The sequence below is a fragment of the Silurus aristotelis genome, assembly GCF_946808225.1.
Source record: "Silurus aristotelis genome assembly, chromosome: 1".
In the NCBI taxonomy this organism is placed as follows: domain Eukaryota; kingdom Metazoa; phylum Chordata; class Actinopteri; order Siluriformes; family Siluridae; genus Silurus; species Silurus aristotelis.
In genome coordinates, this window is record NC_139574.1 from 30,909,335 (window position 1) to 30,928,241 (window position 18,907).

General features: G+C 35.9%; 2 protein-coding genes across 29 annotated transcripts in view; one reads left to right on the forward strand and one right to left on the reverse strand.

The window, feature by feature from the left end:
* gnal2 (guanine nucleotide binding protein (G protein), alpha activating activity polypeptide, olfactory type 2) overlaps positions 1-2,887 on the forward strand; it is a 19,133-nt gene extending 16,246 nt beyond the window's left edge. Inside the window, exon 12 of the mRNA XM_083526959.1 lies at positions 1-2,887. This exon is cut by the window's left edge and continues 1,251 nt beyond it. The gene's annotated coding sequence lies outside the window, so the exon portion shown is untranslated.
* obscnb (obscurin, cytoskeletal calmodulin and titin-interacting RhoGEF b) overlaps positions 2,302-18,907 on the reverse strand; it is a 59,050-nt gene continuing 42,444 nt past the window's right edge. For 23 of the 28 annotated variants that reach the window (XM_083567263.1, XM_083567259.1, XM_083567257.1 and 20 more), the window contains 24 exons: positions 18,632-18,765; positions 18,297-18,494; positions 18,148-18,186; positions 17,959-18,057; positions 17,530-17,794; positions 17,343-17,386; positions 16,230-16,328; positions 15,363-15,419; positions 14,478-14,617; positions 14,142-14,342; positions 13,973-14,049; positions 12,144-12,311; positions 11,755-11,914; positions 9,452-9,568; positions 9,103-9,267; positions 8,221-8,379; positions 7,891-8,068; positions 7,343-7,456; positions 6,686-6,853; positions 6,482-6,584; positions 6,260-6,389; positions 6,011-6,104; positions 5,737-5,779; positions 2,302-5,007 (listed from right to left, as the gene is read on the reverse strand). In XM_083567263.1, the coding sequence (XP_083423389.1) occupies positions 3,975-5,007; positions 5,737-5,779; positions 6,011-6,104; positions 6,260-6,389; positions 6,482-6,584; positions 6,686-6,853; positions 7,343-7,456; positions 7,891-8,068; positions 8,221-8,379; positions 9,103-9,267; positions 9,452-9,568; positions 11,755-11,914; positions 12,144-12,311; positions 13,973-14,049; positions 14,142-14,342; positions 14,478-14,617; positions 15,363-15,419; positions 16,230-16,328; positions 17,343-17,386; positions 17,530-17,794; positions 17,959-18,057; positions 18,148-18,186; positions 18,297-18,494; positions 18,632-18,765 (3,985 nt within the window). In that variant the 3' untranslated portion in view covers positions 2,302-3,974. The remainder of the gene's footprint in view (positions 5,008-5,736; positions 5,780-6,010; positions 6,105-6,259; positions 6,390-6,481; positions 6,585-6,685; positions 6,854-7,342; positions 7,457-7,890; positions 8,069-8,220; positions 8,380-9,102; positions 9,268-9,451; positions 9,569-11,754; positions 11,915-12,143; positions 12,312-13,972; positions 14,050-14,141; positions 14,343-14,477; positions 14,618-15,362; positions 15,420-16,229; positions 16,329-17,342; positions 17,387-17,529; positions 17,795-17,958; positions 18,058-18,147; positions 18,187-18,296; positions 18,495-18,631; positions 18,766-18,907) is intronic. The other 5 variants (XM_083567256.1, XM_083567254.1, XM_083567253.1 and 2 more) reach the window with 1 other exon arrangement.

Sequence of the window (18,907 nt, forward strand, 5' to 3'; positions counted from 1 at the left end):
TATATATATATATATATATATATATATATATATATATATATATATATATATATATATACACACACACACACACACACACACACACACACACACACACACACACACACACAGACATACATACAATTGTATCCACCAATTTCTGGAGGTGGCACCATATAGTGACCGCTGACCTCTTGGCCTCTTGGTCTCTCTGCTGCTCTTTGTCTCTGCTCTACTGAAGAGGTGAACACTGGGAAATAAAGTAAATAAGAATACGAGCGACGCACTTTTGCACCAGGTTTTAACCGACATGGTTTATTTTGCAGGTGGATACACACAATGTAGCATTGCAATGTTGGAGTTAGAGCATTATTAAGTCAGGCGACTGAATATGTTAAAGTAACCACAGCCCCTCTGGTCTGTCCATGCATTTTATTTCTATTTTATATATATATATATATATATATACACCCTCTGTTTCTCGACTTGTACAGATAGTGCAAGATGACATTTCTCTTGCACAGATTATTATAAAAAAGTTATTTTGTACAACTCTATGGAAAGAAAAGTGGGGAAGAGAAAACTACTATTTGTAGATCTTTGTGCCTTCAATATGGCTGTACCTGTAAACAAAGCTGAGATATAAGTATGTTTTTTGTGTGGGTTTTTTTGTTTGTTTGTTTGTTTTTTGACTGCACTGTACAGCTTGATGTCATTCTGTCAGCAGGAGCGACTGCCGATGGGGACCTAATCTGTAAATGTTCTTTCCTTTGGTTTTGTTTGCTTGTTTTGTTTATAAAAAGGCTGATTAGTTTTTAAAAAAGAAAAAAAAAAAAAAAAATTCTGTATACATTATGCAAATTGACCCCATTAGTGTAACATAAAAGAGCAACATGCATAAAACATATGTAAAAAAAAAAAAAAATCAGCTGATCAAAAAGATTCAACCAGGTGTTTTCATAGGGACCTTTTTCAGTATGATTGCAATATGTGTGTCCGTGGGTGTGTGTGTGTGTGTGTGTGTGTGTGTGTGTGTATGCCAGAGTGCACTGTTTGCACTCGCATATAAATGTGTGTACATGTAAATTTATAGGTCTATATAAAAATTTATATGTACAAATCTACATGTTTAATTATGTGTGTTAACGTGTATACATGCCTTTCTATGTATACAGTGAAGAAGTGTACATACACACATAGATAAGCATGTGTGGAGTGGAAATGAATAAATGAGAGTGTGCAATATAAAAAGCCGTTGTGCTTGCATCCGAGAACCCAAAGTAAGGACAAGGATCCCTGATGTGTGACTATTGAATAAAACACTGTTTTGTAGGATGTGTGTGATATAATTGGATTTCATATATTGCTTTAGGAGGTGAGTATTAGCCTGTAGTGTTACAACACAACAAAATGGGATTTTTCATTTATCCAATATAACCAAGGCATGACATTCTCCCATGTGATTTGTGCATGGTGCCTTTTAACGTTAGCTCATTTGGTTGATGTTTTGTTTCCAGATAACTAATTTAAGATTAAAAGTTGTAAGACATTTGAGAACTGGATGGTTATGCAATTGAACCTAACAGCGGCAGCTTGTTGGAGCTGGGACTTGAACTCTGAACTATCTGATTATCAACCTAAAGGCTTAACCTTTGATAAATTTAAGACAATGGTCCTGATTTGAGCACATTTAGTCAAAGTCATCTTTGTTAACATGGCACTAAGATTCACACATAAACATTTAATATACATTTTTTACAAGGGTTAAAATGATGACTAACTGGTAAGTAAGGGGTGTGGTGATGCTCTGATGTGAAGGGTTTTTAGTTAAGAAGAGATTGAGGTGTGCTATTCTAGCTATAGGGTCCTGATTTCGATTCTCAATTATTAACCCTGTATTTCATGCTATCTCTACATTTATGAGGGTTTGCTTTGCAAACAAATATGTAAAAATTTAACTAATATTGTGTGTAAATCTGACTAGAAAACCATAGGACTTTTAAAAAGCTACCTTTACTTTAAAAAGCTACTATTACTGTTACATTTCTCTGACGTTAGACTTTGTTTTATGTTAAATTAACTTCTCAAGTAGCTTTAACACTGACTCACATTCTCAGTTTTTCTTTCTTTTTTAACCAGGAATCTAACTGAAATGTCCCATTGCTTTTTATGAACAGCTGTGACATTTGCACAGAATTACTGGTGCAATACCATGTTTCAACCAGAGGGGGCCAGTAATGTAAAAAAAAAAAGAAAAATGAATATCCTATGGCTTTAAAGAAAACAGGTAAGCATGTTGACTGTACCAAAGGAGAAATACAATTTAATTTAGTTATACTTAGCAGGACACACGATTTTTTTATTATGAATTTGAGTATCTCATTTACAGTCATTTACACTAGGTGTCTTAACATTTTCACTAACACACACCAACCAACGTGTAAACACAATTCCATCATCTAGTGCACTTTAAAACAGACTTTAGAGGATAGATACTACTATAGAATTTCTCAATTTATAGATAAAACTCATGCCAAAATATATTTTTTAAGCTGAATAAAACAGTCTTGCTGCAACAACAGAGGACACCACACGCGAATACATTTACATATATTCATAAATACGATACAGTACTGCATTTGAGACACGGTAAAGACATGCACTGTAAAACAGTGTACAGATTACACACTGCTGAACTTGTTAGTATATTTCAGAGCATAAACCATTTCCAAGAACACACTTCAGTTAAACAGAACTTATTGAATCACAAGTTGATCATCACAGGCGCATACGATTACATGCAAACAGGATAATATTGCAACCCTGATACGTGTGTGGTGCTACTACAAGTGTATCAGGTATCAGCATTCACACTGGTTAGCTCTGTAGGTCTTGTCATGTAAATTTTCTTTTAAAGAAAGCATTCATGGTAATATTAAGGATGCTTATTATTGCAGGTACTTTGGTATAATATGTTAGGACATGCTATACATCCAACTTTCTTGTGTATCAATCATTAAAAATTCAAGCCTCAAGCTTAAAACTCCAAGCCTTATGCCATTGTAGCCCCTAGTTGCCCTATGCGAGGGCTTTTCGGGACCTTCTGTAAAATATGGAATGATCCCATTTGCATTTTTGCTCAAGATTTAAACGATATGTTTTACTTAGAAGCCTCTATCAAACATAGACGTTACTTAGCTATATTAATAAATGAAGACTATGCCAGAATTACCTCAAAAGGCAAAGCGAAGCAAAAGTATTTTTTTATGTTAATTTTTCCCCCCAGCAATCAAAGTTAAACAATAGTTTAACATTTTATTCAAAATACAAGAAAAATTTACATTATCTTTACTAAATGTTTCAATCTGTTGAAAATTTATAGCAGCACTTCATTGACTGCGTACAAGCAAAACTTTATTTTGCACACTGTTTTCTGTTCAAAGAGAGGGAATTATTTATTAAATGTATTGTTCCTAATTAACTTACTTAATAAACTTAATAAAATTGTTACCTAGAAAAGTGTTGGCCACCTACTTCTTCAAAACGATGGTAAAGCTTCATCATTTTAGAAACATGCAGTGAAAAATTCATTCCCTGTTTCTTGCTATATGATAATGTTAGCAAAATCGTTCATGCTGTTTTGTGATAAATAAGATTAGGAAGATTTAAACAAAACATATTAGGGAAAACTTTGGGGTAGAAAAAAACATAGTGTGTGCAAAATAGTGTATGTAAAATACACAGTAAGCGAAAAATCATTTTATTCACATTGGTAGACAGTGTTACCTGAGGTCACCTTTCTCCTATACGCTCCTGTCTGATTCGAAACAGCCTTGAAGTAAGGAACTAATGTTCTTTCTTTTGTAGACAAAAAAATTTGACTATGGAAGCTATAGCTAGAAGGAAGAAAATTATTTGTAAAAGCTGACAGGGGCTTTAAGACAAGACTGGGTACATGGGTTCCTTTTCAACATTTTTGACTAGTTTCTTCTTGGTTATGGCTTTCCAGACTGGCTCATCTTGGGGATCGAAACGGTAACCGGTTGTCCGACTGGTGCAGAGATTTGGGCTTTGAAGCTCTGTTGACCACCAGCTGTCCCTCGCTGAACCTCAGAACAGTACATACGAGTTACTTCCACCTTCCTGTGACCGGGAATGGAGGTAGACTGGCTGTAAGAGAGTCCACTGACACAAATTGGTATTATCTTCTCTCTGCTTGACCCAGCTGAAGATGGGTCAGTAAAGGCATTAGAGAAGTGCTCTTTAAATCGACTGAAGAACCCTGGACGCACTTTTGGTGTTGCTAGTGGACGGCCCAGATTTAGCAGGACAGGTTGCCCTACGGTAGGTTCATTAATTTCTCTTTGCAGAACAGAAATTTCACACGGTTTCTCTGGAGGTACGTTTGAATCTTCACAACCAAATGTCTCACCCTCTTTAGGAACATAATCCTCCAGGTCTTCCAGGGTGAACACTTTATTCCCACCATCTAAGGGATCATTACTGTGGTTCTCAAACCCAGCTGCCTGATTATCATCGGAGTCAGTGTCTATTTCTGTCAAGAGACATGGCTGATCAAATTCCACAACTTCCACTTCTGCAGAACCCACATTTTCAGCTTCTGACTCGTTTGCTGCCTCATTGTTCCAAGAGAGATTTTGCGAGTCCATGCCAGCTCCAGACATTTCCATTGCCTCTACTAACTTGTTGTTAGAGTTGTTAATGTTAGGGTTATCAGGGGGTTGCCTCTTGCTGGGAGAAGCACCTCTTCTCCTCGGCAGCTTTGGTGACTTGTTCACTTTATACTCAATAATCTCTTCCACCTCGACCCATTTGGGGTTTCTGGCTGTGGCGCCCTCAGGTTCTGTCACATACAGAGTGGGGACGGTTTTTCTTGCCAGTGTTCTTCTCTGTCGTTGGGGTTCAGGGGTGGAGGTTTCAGAGCGATAAACTCCCATGGAGGATGTGCGGGGAGAGGCATGGCGCTTCATTCGTGTGTTCTTTACCACAGTGGTGATGGTCTCCTCTCTGCAAAAGGATTTGTAGTTCACAATTGCAAATCGCTGTATATACAATAAATATCTGTTACAGTTAACTGTTAATGGTTTCTATTGATGAAGTACAAAATAAAAAAGAATATTTAAACCATGAAAATAACTGCAAATGCTGCAATAAGGTATTAACAAAATTTTAAACAGTTGGCAACAAATTTTACTATCGACTATTTACAGCTAGTTATGATTAACATGTTTTGTCAAGTCCTCAAGGCATCCTGCTAAAGGGACTGAGAACTGATGTCCTGATTTCAGGCATTAAAAATCTCAACAATGTTACACAATGAATGAGTGAGTGAGTGAGTGAGTGAGTGAGTGAGTGAGTGAGTAAATGAGTGAGTAAGTGAATTAATAAATGGGGGATGGATGGATGTATAGATGGATAGTTTAATGGATAAATGGATGGGTAGAGAACACAATTGTTCCAAGTACTGGAACAGCCTCTGGCCTTGGTTTTGTATTTTACACCTTTTATACCAAAAACTATTAAAATAGGTTTGGTCTATAATTCTTTTTTTTTAAAATAGACAAACATAAATAAATAGCCTACATGTTATTTCCCATTACATGAAATACATTTAAAGCAGTGTTTTCTTCTATTTGTACTTAATTTGTACTTGATTTAATTCTACATTCACAGTGTATTTATTTTTTGTACTGAATTGATAGAAATGCAAATACAATAAAAAAAAATTTAACTTACATGATTATGGTTTTCTTTGGTACTTTTGTTTCTTGTTCGGTAACTAGAAGAAAACAAAACCCCACACAAATGAAATTATAATTAATAAAAATTTGGCACAGTGAAAGGAGCAGGTTTTCAAGAATAAATTAAAAAAATATTTTTCATAATATATGTAATATAATCAAATTCAAAAAAGTTAATTTAATTCAATGGGTTCTCGTCCTGGGTTTTTGCTAGAGTCTTACTGACACAATTTCATTATCAATAATTAACTTTAAATCATCATCTTTACCTTCAATAGAGATGGCCTGCTCTCTTCCTGCCATTGCAACTGTAGGAAGAACCAGCTCTGCCCCACACCTCGCATTGCCAAGCCGGTTCGAGAGCTAGACAAAAAAATAAAAATCTAGGTGATAAAAACTGAATTCTGAGTGATTAGAAAGTGAAATCACAATGATTGATCTACTGTTCTACCAAAACTACACTAAATGACTGTTTAAAGATTGATGAAATGTGCAGTTATGTTTATGCAATATCGTACATCACATTCATAACGGCCCAGGTCTTTCTCTCCGGGGTTCTTAATAACAAAAACCACCACACCGCTACGTGGCTCACTGTACGTCTGATACTTTTCCTGGTCTGTGAGCAGTCTGCCATCTTTAAACCACCTGAACAGGGGCAGGAACACAGAAAGAGAACACAGATGATGCAACATTTGTGTCGTGTATACAATATAAATGAGGCATCAAAATACTTATACCTTATTTTTGGATTTGGAGCACTTAGTATTGTACATGTGAACTGAGCATCCTCTCCTGCAATGTGCACAGCGTTTCTCAACTTGTGGACAAAGCGGGGCGGCACTACAGAAGCAATGCAAACAAACAAAAAGATGTTAACAAGATTTATTTCACATTGTTATAACTAATGTTACAAATAGTGGAACCTGGGTCCTAAAGCCTACCCTGTACAATAATCTTCCCCAGAGTGCTGGCGTTTCCTGCAGCACTTGTAGCAAAGCACATGTACTGGCCAGAATCGTCAGCAGTCATATTATCTAGGATAAGGGTGCAAGAACCGTCAGGGTCCTCAATAATGATGTGGTGAGGGTCGATCTCCACCGCTCGGCCATCTGCAAAATCATATATATATATATATATATATATATATATATATATATATATATATATATATATATATATATATATATATATGCATTAGGATTGAGCAGCATATCATTTGTCTAATATAGTAGGAAAATCAGTACATATAATACAAACACTTCACTGCTCTGTAAATTTTTTTATGGCAACTGCATTTTTTGTATAGTAAACTGTACTAAGGAATGGACATTCAGTGCCTCCCAGATGAGGATGAATTCCCTTTTGAATCTGTTTTTTTCTCAAGGTTTCTTAGCCACATTTGCCACTTGCTTGCTCAGTAGTTATACACTTATAAAGAACAAACATATAGGCACTAAATTTACACATTCCAACTTCATAAACTCTATTTCTCTGGGGCAATATCCATTGTATAAAGCGCTACACAAATAAAATGGAACTGAATTAAGTTGAATTAAACTGAAGCAGATAAATTAATAAAGAACCAGTGATGTACTCACCTTTAAACCAAGCTACTACGGGTTTTGGAGATCCAGTGACTTTGCAAGCCAGTTTAACTGTCTGTCCCAATTCAGCTGTGCAGTCAGTCAACACTGCTTCAAAATCGGGTGGACCTTTTCTCACACACACACACACACACACACACACACACACACACACACACACACACACACACACACACACACACACACACACACACACAATTTATATGAAATATTTTATCACTACGCATATTGATAATTTTTAATACGTAAGACTCCATACTTTTTTTAAATACATGATCTATACTTTACTAAACCACTATAATCTACTATTAAGTTTAAACCTTAAAACTGTACCTCTCTGGATTTCAAAAATCCCCATAAAGTTACAGTTTTACCCTTGACTACTATAAAGCACTGATATAGTTGAAGACTCAATTCGTTTAATCAACAATTCCACACAATTTTGAAACAATAACAAATTGGAATATGTGGCAGATAAAAAAAATTATGTAATTAGGTAACATCAGGAAAAAAGTGTGTGGTGTGGAATGTGAGGTACTTACTCCATGCTGGCATGCTGTAGCGTTGTTGGAGGTTGCGGAGTTCACGGATCCAGGAGTTCTTCAGAATGACTGTGCGTGCTTGCAGCGTGTACTTCCTCACAGAGTCCTCACGCTCATGCCAAATCTCAAACGCCCTCTCATCTCCTTCCACAGTTTCATTCACGTCAATGTTGGTGAGCTGAAAGGCAGAAAGTATTAAATTTTTTTTATAAAAAAACATAAACGCGTGCGCACAATCTTGACAGCACTGAGTAAGAAGTAAAACACTTCATGTCTTGCTGTTATGAGAAAATGATTAACAGATCGGGATGAAGTAGATTTCTTTTTTACCTTCATCATATTCTTAAATGTGTAGGTTTGGACATCTAAGTTTGCGTCTCGCTTCTGTTTGCAGATGATGACGTAGTTTTTGAAGAGAAAGACATGGCGGTGATGGCCTCTTGAAGAGGATCTGATTCCTGGAGCACCCTCCCACACTATGAATGGACCCTGCAACAAACAAAACCCCAATTCTATTCTTAAATAATGCAGAGACAAACAAATATACATCACCTGAGGCAAATTCAAAAATGTAATCTATGATTACTTATTTCTGTTTTTTTCTATTATATGTTTTAAAATTTCAACTTTTGCTTGGGAAAATGACACAAAACCAGTATTGTGTCATTATATGTGTTCTTCATCTCAACTATGAGCTTGCAGAAAAAAATAAATAGTGGTCTTGTGGCATGTTTTTCCTTTACACATACACAAAATATAATTTCACCAGATTTATGCATGGGTTAATCCAGGCTGTTATGAGGTTCAGGTAAAAGCCTTTAGTAATCAAACCAAATTTTTCATTAAATGGTTACAGCTTTGAAAATGAGCAGGAACGTGGGTGCAAGTGCAGTAAGGTGTTTAGATAGCTAATTACCAGTGGACAAGTGCAAATATGTTAGTCTACAGCCAAAAAAGTAATAAAAAAGCCTTCAGAGACGCCAGTAAATACTGAGGACCTAACTTCAAAAAGGTTCACATTTTTTATATTTTCGGGATTTCATCTGGACAGACCTTAATGTAAAATGTGTTTAATGCAATTCCTTAATGTCCACTAACAACCCTGACATTGTGTGTGTGTGTGTGTGTGTGTGTGTGTGTGTGTGTGTGTGTGTGTGTGTGTGTGTGTGTGTGTGTGTGTGTGTGTGTGTGTATTTGTGTGTGCCTCAGTACCTGTCTGATGGGCTCTCCTAAAGCTTCCAGATTAGCAGGGTAGTTCTCAATAAGGGAGACGTGATGGGTATTTTCAGAACGTGTGGGAAGTGCAGAAACCATGGCATAGGCCTCTTCTAAAATACAGCAGTTCTGTCCATTTCTCGCCTTGTTTTTGATCATCTCCTACAGGCCAGACCACATTCCAAAACCACATCAATGCTGCTTTATGCACATTTCAATTTGTTAAAATGAAAACAAATAATAATTTTGATACTGAGATAAAACAAATAAAAATAGCTGATAAAAGTATAATTTAAAAACTACACACAGTGTCAATAATTTGTAATTTATGAAAGAAGTGTGTTACCTTTAAGAGGTCCTTGTATTTATGGATTCTATCCAGTGGTCTCTGAAGATAACTGTTCACACTCAGTACTGGACCTTCTGCAGGGTCCACATTTGCCAACTCTGAATCTGTGTATTTCTAGTTGATAAATACGGAGACAGCCATTTCATGTATTTACAGTGAGGAAAATAAGTATTTGAACACCCTGCTATTTTGCAAGTTCTCCCACTTAGAAATCATGGAGGGGTCTGAAATTGTCATCGTAGGTGCATGTCCACTGTGAGAGACAAAATCCAAAAAAAAAAATCCAGAAATCACAATATATATATATATATATATATATATATATATATATATATATATATATATATATATATATATATATATATATATATTTTTTTTTTTTTTTTTTTTTTTTTAACTATTTATTTGTATGATACAGCTGCAAATAAGTATTTGAACACCTGTCTATCAGCTAGAATTCTGACCCTCAAAGACCTGTTAGTCTGCCTTTAAAATGTCCACCTCCACTACATTTATTATCCTAAATTAGATGCACCTGTTTGAGGTCGTTAGCTGCATAAAGACACCTGTCCACCCCATACAATCAGTAAGAATCCAACTACTAACATGGCCAGGACCAAAGAGCTGTCCAAAGACACTAGAGACAAAATTGTACACCTCCACAAGGCTGGAAAGGGCTACGGGGAAATTGCCAAGCAGCTTGGTGAAAAAAGGTCCACTGTTGGAGCAATCATTAGAAAATGGAAGAAGCTAAACATGACTGTCAATCTCCCTCGGACTGGGGCTCCATGCAAGATCTCACCTCGTGGGGTCTCAATGATCCTAAGGAAGGTGAGAATTCAGCCCAGAACTACAAGGGAGGAGCTGGTCAATGACCTGAAAAGAGCTGGGACCACCGTTTCCAAGGTTACTGTTGGTAATACACTAAGACGTCATGGTTTGAAATCATGCATGGCACGGAAGGTTCCCCTGCTTAAACCAGCACATGTCCAGGCACGTCTTAAGTTTGCCAATGACCATTTGGATGATCCAGAGGAGTCATGGGAGAAAGTCATGTGGTCAGATGAGACCAAAATAGAACTTTCGGGTCATAATTTCACTAAACGTGTTTGGAGGAAGAAGAATGATGAGTACCATCCCAAGAACACCATCCCTACTGTGAAGCATGGGGGTGGTAGCATCATGCTTTGGGGGTGGTTTTCTGCACATGGGACAGGGCGACTGCACTGTATTAAGGAGAGGATAACTGGGGCCATGTATTGCGAGATTTTGGGGAACAACCTCCTTCCCTCAGTTAGAGCATTGAAGATGGGTCGAGGCTGGGTCTTCCAACATGACAATGACCCGAAGCACACAGCCAGGATAACCAAGGAGTGGCTCTGTAAGAAGCATATCAAGGTTCTGGCATAGCCTAGCCAGTCTCCAGACCTAAACCCAATAGAGAATCTTTGGAGGGAGCTCAAACTCCGTGTTTCTCAGCGACAGGCCAGAAACCTGACTGATCTAGAGAAGATCTGTGTGGAGGAGTGGGCTAAAATCCCTCCTGCAGTGTGTGCAAACCTGGTGAAAAACTACAGGAAACGTTTGACCTCTGTAATTGCAAACAAAGGGTACTGTACCAAATATTAACATTGACTTTCTCAGGTGTTCAAATACTTATTTGCAGCTGTATCATACAAATAAATAGTAAAAAAAATCATACATTGTGATTTCTGGATTTTTTTTTTTTTAGATTATGTCTCTCACAGTAGACATGCACCTATGATGACAATTTCAAACCCCTCCATGATTTCTAAGTGGGAGAACTTGCAAAATAGCAGGTTGTTCAAATACTTATTTTCCTCACTGTATATCGACAAGCAAGCCTGGTGTCAGACCAACAACCATGCCACAATGATTTGTTTACAAATTATATGCTTAAAATATACAATAAAATTGTTGTTATTTTAACTTATGCTATTATATAATAATTTCAACTTAATATGTTGCTGTATTAAGATATCATATGTGTAACTTGCTTTTTTAAGTTAAAACTTTTAAAACATTTTTCTATGCAGGTTTATCAAAATTAAAATATTTAAATTAAACACTATAGCAAACATTACGTTTCAGTAGTTTAAATTCCCAAAAAACTAATACTAACAACACATTATGCTAAAACAAATGACATGCATTCCACACACTAACAGTTTTATTAAGAGTGCCAATAAATCAGGAATTAATCATCTGTAAGAAATACAATACTGAATGTATAGTAAGAGTATGGTATAATTACATATTAGTCATTTAAATGCTCTCACCTTGAAATATTGATGAACATCTTTCACACTAATGGTAGCCTGGGCCTTTGCCTGACCTACCAAGTATTGCAAATAGTTCTCGAATCCTTCTGTGTTTTTTAAGAAGCTCATGGCTATGTCATCATCAGTGTCACAATTTTGCAGCCCAGGGAGAAAAGAGCTACAGAGAACAAAGTAAAGAACAAACAAATAAATTGAGGGGCCAGAAATATTAATCTAGACATTCTTGCTAATACATTATACAATAACGTTTAACAAAACTAAAACAGGAATAACCTAAAGTTGACACCCTTGCATGAACTGTGTTAATCTTGAGTTTTGGAATGATATTCCTCTAAGGTCTGTAGTTTACCACATTGCAATACTATATTTAAGCCCTCATCACTTACCTGTGGAACGAAGAGATGTCACTAATGTTGCGGAAGATGCTGTCTTTGTGGCTGCAGATTTCAGGTGGTGTGCTCTCCTCCTCAATATGCTTTAGATGGTGCGATGTAACAAAGTCCATTTCCTTTATGAACTCCTTCTCACTGCTTATGAGCTCCTGAATGAGTTGGCTTTTTATAGAGCATGAGGATAAAAGACATGGCAGACAGATCAACCAACCAACAATAATCTAAAACAAGATTATTAGTCATTACTCTTTTTGCCGGATGACATCTGAATTATATACTCTAAAACTAAATAAGAGTTCTCGACAGGGTGAGCACCTGCATTGTTCAGTGTTTAGTAAAGTATAGTAGTTTAAGGTATAGAGTTTGTGCAACTTCATTGTAAAATATCATAGTGTTCAGTGCTGCATTGTAAGGCATCATAGAGTACACACATGACTTCTAAGTTATAATAATGTGAGCCCTTACATGGTAAAGTAGATTACAGTTAGCATACATTGTGTGAACGCCTACATCATAACATATGAAGTTGTTTTTTTAATGCATTTTACAGTTTGCATAACTTCACTATTTTATATATATATATATATATATATATATATATATATATATATATATATATATATATATATATATATATATATATATATATATATATATTTTTTTTTATTTATTAATTAATTTATATATATACAGTACAGACCAAAAGTTTGGACACACCTTCTCATTCAAAGAGTTTTCTTTATTTTTATGACTATGAAAATTGTAGAGTCACACTGAAGGCATCAAAACTATGAATTAACACATGTGGAATTATATACATAACAAAAAAGTGTGAAACAACTGAAAATATGTCATATTGTAGGTTCTTCAAAGTAGCCCCCTTTTGCTTAGATTACTGCTTTGCACACTCTTGGCATTCTCTTGATGCCTACTTTGAAGAACCTACAATATGACATATTTTCAGTTCACTTTTTTGTTATGTATATAATTCCACATGTGTTAATTCATAGTTTTGATACCTTGAGTGTGACTCTACAATTTTCATAGTCATAAAAATAAAGAAAACTCTTTAAATGAGCAGGTGTGTCCAAACTTTTGGTCTGTACTGTATATATATATATATAATATAATATATAATTATATAGTTTTATACTTTATTTATCTGCCTTCTTTTTCTTGGTTTATTTATATATTTTTTCTCCCCATTCTATTCCCTCATGCCAGACCGTCGTAAAAAGCATTTTACTGCATGTCGTACCCTGTATATATGTGTATGTGATAAATAAAATTTGATTTGAATCGATTGATTTGATATATTGTACAGCATGTGTGACAAGACCTGGCAACATCACACAATGTGTGCACCTGGGTCCTAAAGTATATTACAGTTTGCAGAACTACTTATCACTTAATACACATCAACATCATTAGGTTTCCTGCATCATAACATTTGCACACTTTCATTGAAATATATATTGTGTTTCATTGCAAGGCAGTGTACAGCTTGAGCAAACTAGGTTTTAAGATATTATAGTGTGTGTATCTGTCAGGTATATTACTTTAAAAAAAACAAAAAACCTTAGCTCTAAGGTGTCAAAATGTGCACATCTGTGTCATAGGGTATAATAATGTACTGCAAGCATCTGTATTATAAGGTATTCATAATTCTGTACTCATACAGTGGAAGACACTTGATAAGGTATCTTAGAATGTGTGCTTCTGTGACATAAGATTATACAGCGTGTGTTGATATCTTTCCGCAAGTCTATTTTCAAACCTGGCTTTATTAAAGTGGATGTGTGTGATTGAGATAGAGAACTCACCAGAGCTTCTTTTTGTACTCTCCCTCAGTAACCTCCTCTCCTGTGCTCTCTGGGACTTCACCTGTATCTGGAGAGATCTATAAAATCACACCTTTTAGCATTTATTCATTGTCTTCTTAACTTTGTCGCACATCCATAATTTTTAAGCACTAAAGATCTCTGTTCTAACCTTTAGCTTCTTGTCGAGGTATGCTGGAGAGACCCAGCCTTGACGTGAGGGTGTGGTTTTGTTGGGTTTCGTGCGCACAAGCCATTTGAGCGGATGAGCCGAGTCCAGGACCTCCACATACTGCCCCTCCTTTAGAGCAATGTTCTCTTTACTTAGTCCCATTGGGTTATAATCTGCCGTTGCTACATAGATGTCAAACATCTGCACAGAGAAACGATAAAGACAATCTGGTAAAGATAGCATCTGGAAATACAATACAAAATATATTACATTATTAAAAAAACAAATTATTCTCTTCACAAATAACTAAAAGTATGTCAGTAGAGTGTGTGTTACCTCTCCTCGGGCATCACCCTCATCAGATTCTGAGGAAGAATCAGCAATCAGCGAAGCAGGACGTGAGCGGCCGTGGTAGGGAGACGGAGACGGAGTCTTACTCTCATCATCACTGTCAGCACCCGGCACGCGTAATGAGGCTGAAAGAGAGAAACATATACACACACACACACACACACACACACACACACACACACACACACACACACACACACACACACACACACACACACACACACACACACACATACACACACACAAAGATAAAAGAGATTTGATATTTAACATCTTAATTTTACCTGTCTAATATAACATTAATCACATCTTACAATTCAGTTAGAAAAAAATACAACAATATGGCACCGATCCTCCATCACTCCCCGTAAAAAGGAGGGAAAAAAGAGAGATGAAAAGATGAAAAGGAGAGAGATAGACACATAAAGAGAAAAAAGAGTAAAACAGTCTTTGAGAAAAGGAAAAAGAAAAAAATGGAGAGAAAAATAAGATAGCAAAGGAAAGAGAGTGATAAAGACAGGTATTCATAAAAATTGTAATTGTAGAGAGAGAGAGAGAGAGAGAGAGAGAGAGAGAGAGAGAGAGAGAGAGAGAGAGAGAGAGAGAGAGAGAGAGAGAGAGAGAGAGAGAGAGAGAGAGAGATTAATTTTAGAACCAAAGTCATTAAAAGCACTGATGTAACTGTTATTGAATTTGTATCCAGTTGTGAAGCAGAAAAGTGTTTGGGTGATTATATACACTACTAATAAAATAATCAGGAAATTTCAGCACAAAGAACAGATGAAAGTGAAGCAAATAGTAATTGTACCCAGGTGAAAATAAAAAGGTGAAGATTCTGCAGTTTTGTCTGATTTTTCATTGGATACATACTGGTCACTCTGGGCCATGTTTTCATCCACTGGAGCACTTGATGGTTCTGTAAGCTGTCTGAATAACAAATCAGTTTTAGTGAGTGTGTGGAGCCACTGTGAGCGAGGTGAAGGTGCAAAGGGAGGAGTGAATGAGTGACAAGGTAAGGATGGGATAATGGAGTCGGGAAAAGATGGAAAAAGTGGCATAGCTATTACAACTAATAATATTAAACAAAATCAATTTAAATTCAACATACAATCACACCCCCCTAATTTATTCAGCTGTGTATTCAATGTCTCTCAATTCTATAAAACCAATTGTAACATTTAAAGGATAGTATTTTTTTTAAAAACAACATTTTTATAAGGTTTTTATTAAGTGTACTGTTAGTGAACAACAAAGCAGTCAACATGCATTTATTATGCTTATGTTATGTAGCATTCATTATAAATGATACAGTTAAAAGTCTGCCACTTTTTAAATTTTTTTATTTTTATTAGAACAAGAATGAATCCTAAGTATCATTATTACTATTTATTATTATTATTATTATTATTATTATTATTATTAACAAAAATATATCTATATTATATTAAATAACGAGTCAATATATCTAATACAATGACTAGAATAGTTTGTTCTCATTTCTAAATATTTTCAGGTTAGGTTTAGATAAATGTTTACGTCGAACTTTCCATTGTTATAAGACGCTTGATGTTTCATTTGGAACACCCCTACCAAAAAAACAGGAAGTATTCATTAAATTTATATTTATTTGATTAAAATGTGTGTTATGCATGTATGTAGTTAAGTATTGGATGAAGAAACTAAATTGGTTAAAAGGTGTTAAAATTGTCACTGCAACACTGTGAAATTTTTTCTCACCTTGTGTGATTTTGGCTGAGACCATCTCAGTGATTTGGGTCGTGAGCTTCTGTAAGAATTCACTATCGACTCCAGCCAGGTAAGGTAGTTTAGACTCTCCTGCAAGATCAAGAAGGATTTCTACATCAGGTGAAATGTTTGTGAAGAGCATATACCCTTTTGACATATAGTTAAATTACAAGATTCTTACTATTGAACTTGAAATTTAACTTTGTGATCAACAGCCAAATAGAAAGATGCTTCAACAAACAGAAAATACTGCACCCACAATCAAGACATGGAAGCTTAATTGAAATCAAGTAGTGGATCAAACTTTACTTCTTACACCACAGAAATAACATTGTTTTGATTAATTAAAATCATGAATTTCACCCATTTACAGTTACACTGCCTGATGAAGATCCATGAAACAAGCTAGTTTTAAGTAATTTAATTTAACTGTATTAATTTTTATTTAAAACAGGTTTAAATAATGTTTTCAATTTTACCTTTAACAAGTTTATAAGAAACTATTACCGTTGAAACCACATTCTGTAAACTATCCATTAAATACACAACAAAGTACTGACACAGGAGGCTTTCAAAAAAAATTGTTCTTTGCTAAATTACTTTTTTTGAGTAAATTATTGTGTTATTAATATTAATATATTGGGAAACAGTAGCTCAGTGCTTAAGGTGCTGAGTTACTGATCATAAGGTTGGGGGTTAAAGGCCCAGTATCACCAAGCTGCCGCTCTTGGGTCAATGAGCAAGGCCCTTAACCCTCTGTGCTCCAGGGGTGCCGTATCATGGCTAACCGTGTGCTCTGACCCCAGCTTCCAAATAAGCTCCGATATGTGAAGAAAGAATTTCACTGCTGTAATGTATATGTGACAAATAAAGGCTATTCTATTTTAATATTCATCAATTATGAGGTTCCTATCAATTCAATACAGCCTGAACTACCGAATTACGAGTCCAGATTACAACAGTGTGTTTTTTTGTGGTATAAGATATAATAATTTAGCATTAGCTTGCATAATTTCCAGGTTAGATACTAAATTAATTTACGAACATTGATGGGAAATTATTTAGAGTTTAAACTGGACAATGTTTATGGAAAAACGCGTTTACCTTTGCCTTCTTCCTCTGGGGGGCTAATTCTAATCCCACAAATCCTGTAAATGAACACAAAAGGAAACACAAGAAAATCACATATTAATAGCCTTATTCATTACACTTTATATCTATTTTATAGTTAGCCAACACTCCTAGTTGAAACTATTGCATTTTAATTGAATGTTATTATTCCTGAGCTTACTCTGGTGTGATGGTGATTTGCTGTCCTGCTGGGACAGTGGTCAAACCTTGGTCCACATCCAGACGAGCAGTGTTTACAGACTGGCCAGCACGGTTGCTTGCGATGCAGGTATAGGTGCCGCCATGCTCCTTCCCTACATCCATCAGGATTAGGCTGTGCTGAAAGCCAGAGCTGGCAATCTTGTATCCCGGTGTGTCTGCTTTGATCCACAAAACATCCTTCATTGCTTCTTCTTTCAGCCAGTTCACAGATGGTGTTGGAGAACCTATGGGGGTGAAAAAAAAAGAACAAACCCTTCCATAATAATTTGAGAACATCAGAACAAAGATTATACTATGATTGTTAGAATGAGCACTTTATTTAAAAACTACAGCCTGCTGTATACTATCCTGTGGTGTACTGAATAAATGTTAATAAAGAATACAGCACCTTCTACTTTGACAGAGAGTGTGATGCTTGCTCCTTGTTTCACTGTCCGGTTGCAGAACTTCTCCAGAAAACGTGGAGGTACCAAGGGTTCTTTGGAGTCTGTGAGATGAAAAAAAAAAGATCAAAAACAACAACAACAACAAAAGAGTCCAACGTCCAATACTTTAAAAAAATCATATTCGTACACACCTTTAGTCTTTAGAGTTTCAGGTATACGATTACCTGGACCTGGAATAAGGAAATTATGTACATAAACAACATTAAATTCCAATGTTATAAAAAGGCACAGCCCTAAATGACATTTCAAATTCACTTTTAAATATTACAGGCTCACATACCAAGCACTACCAAGCGTGCAGAAGAGTAGGCAGCTCCAGCTGCATTGCTGATGTATGCAGAATACTCGCCACTATCTTCAGACTTCACCTCCACAATCTCCAGACTGTATACGTCTCTTTCTGTTAACAGTAAAATCCTGTCTGTAGGTGATAACGCCACACCGTCCTTGAACCAGTAAACCGTAGGTTTGGGGAATCCTACAAAATTCAACACAAACCATAAAGCTCAACTTTTAACCTTGCATGCTGTTGTAAAAAATAAGCAGAAACAATGTTTTTATTCTTTTAATACCTCAGTGGTAATGAAAATCAAACAAAATCTCAACATATCTAACCTTTGACTCTGATGCTCATCTTTGCAATGGGTGCCCCAGGACTAAGACAGAGGTCATGTAACTCATCCACCACTTGTGGAAGCTGCTCGTCCTCCACCACTGATTCAAACGCTTCTGTGTCTCTGTGCTCAGAACTGCATAATAAAACAAAAACACAAAGATTGAAAAGCTACATGCTGAATCAGGATTGCGTTATTCTGCATTAGATTTATGTAAGGAATGTGTATAGTATTATAGAATGTAGCACTGTATACTATAGAATATTAAATCATGATA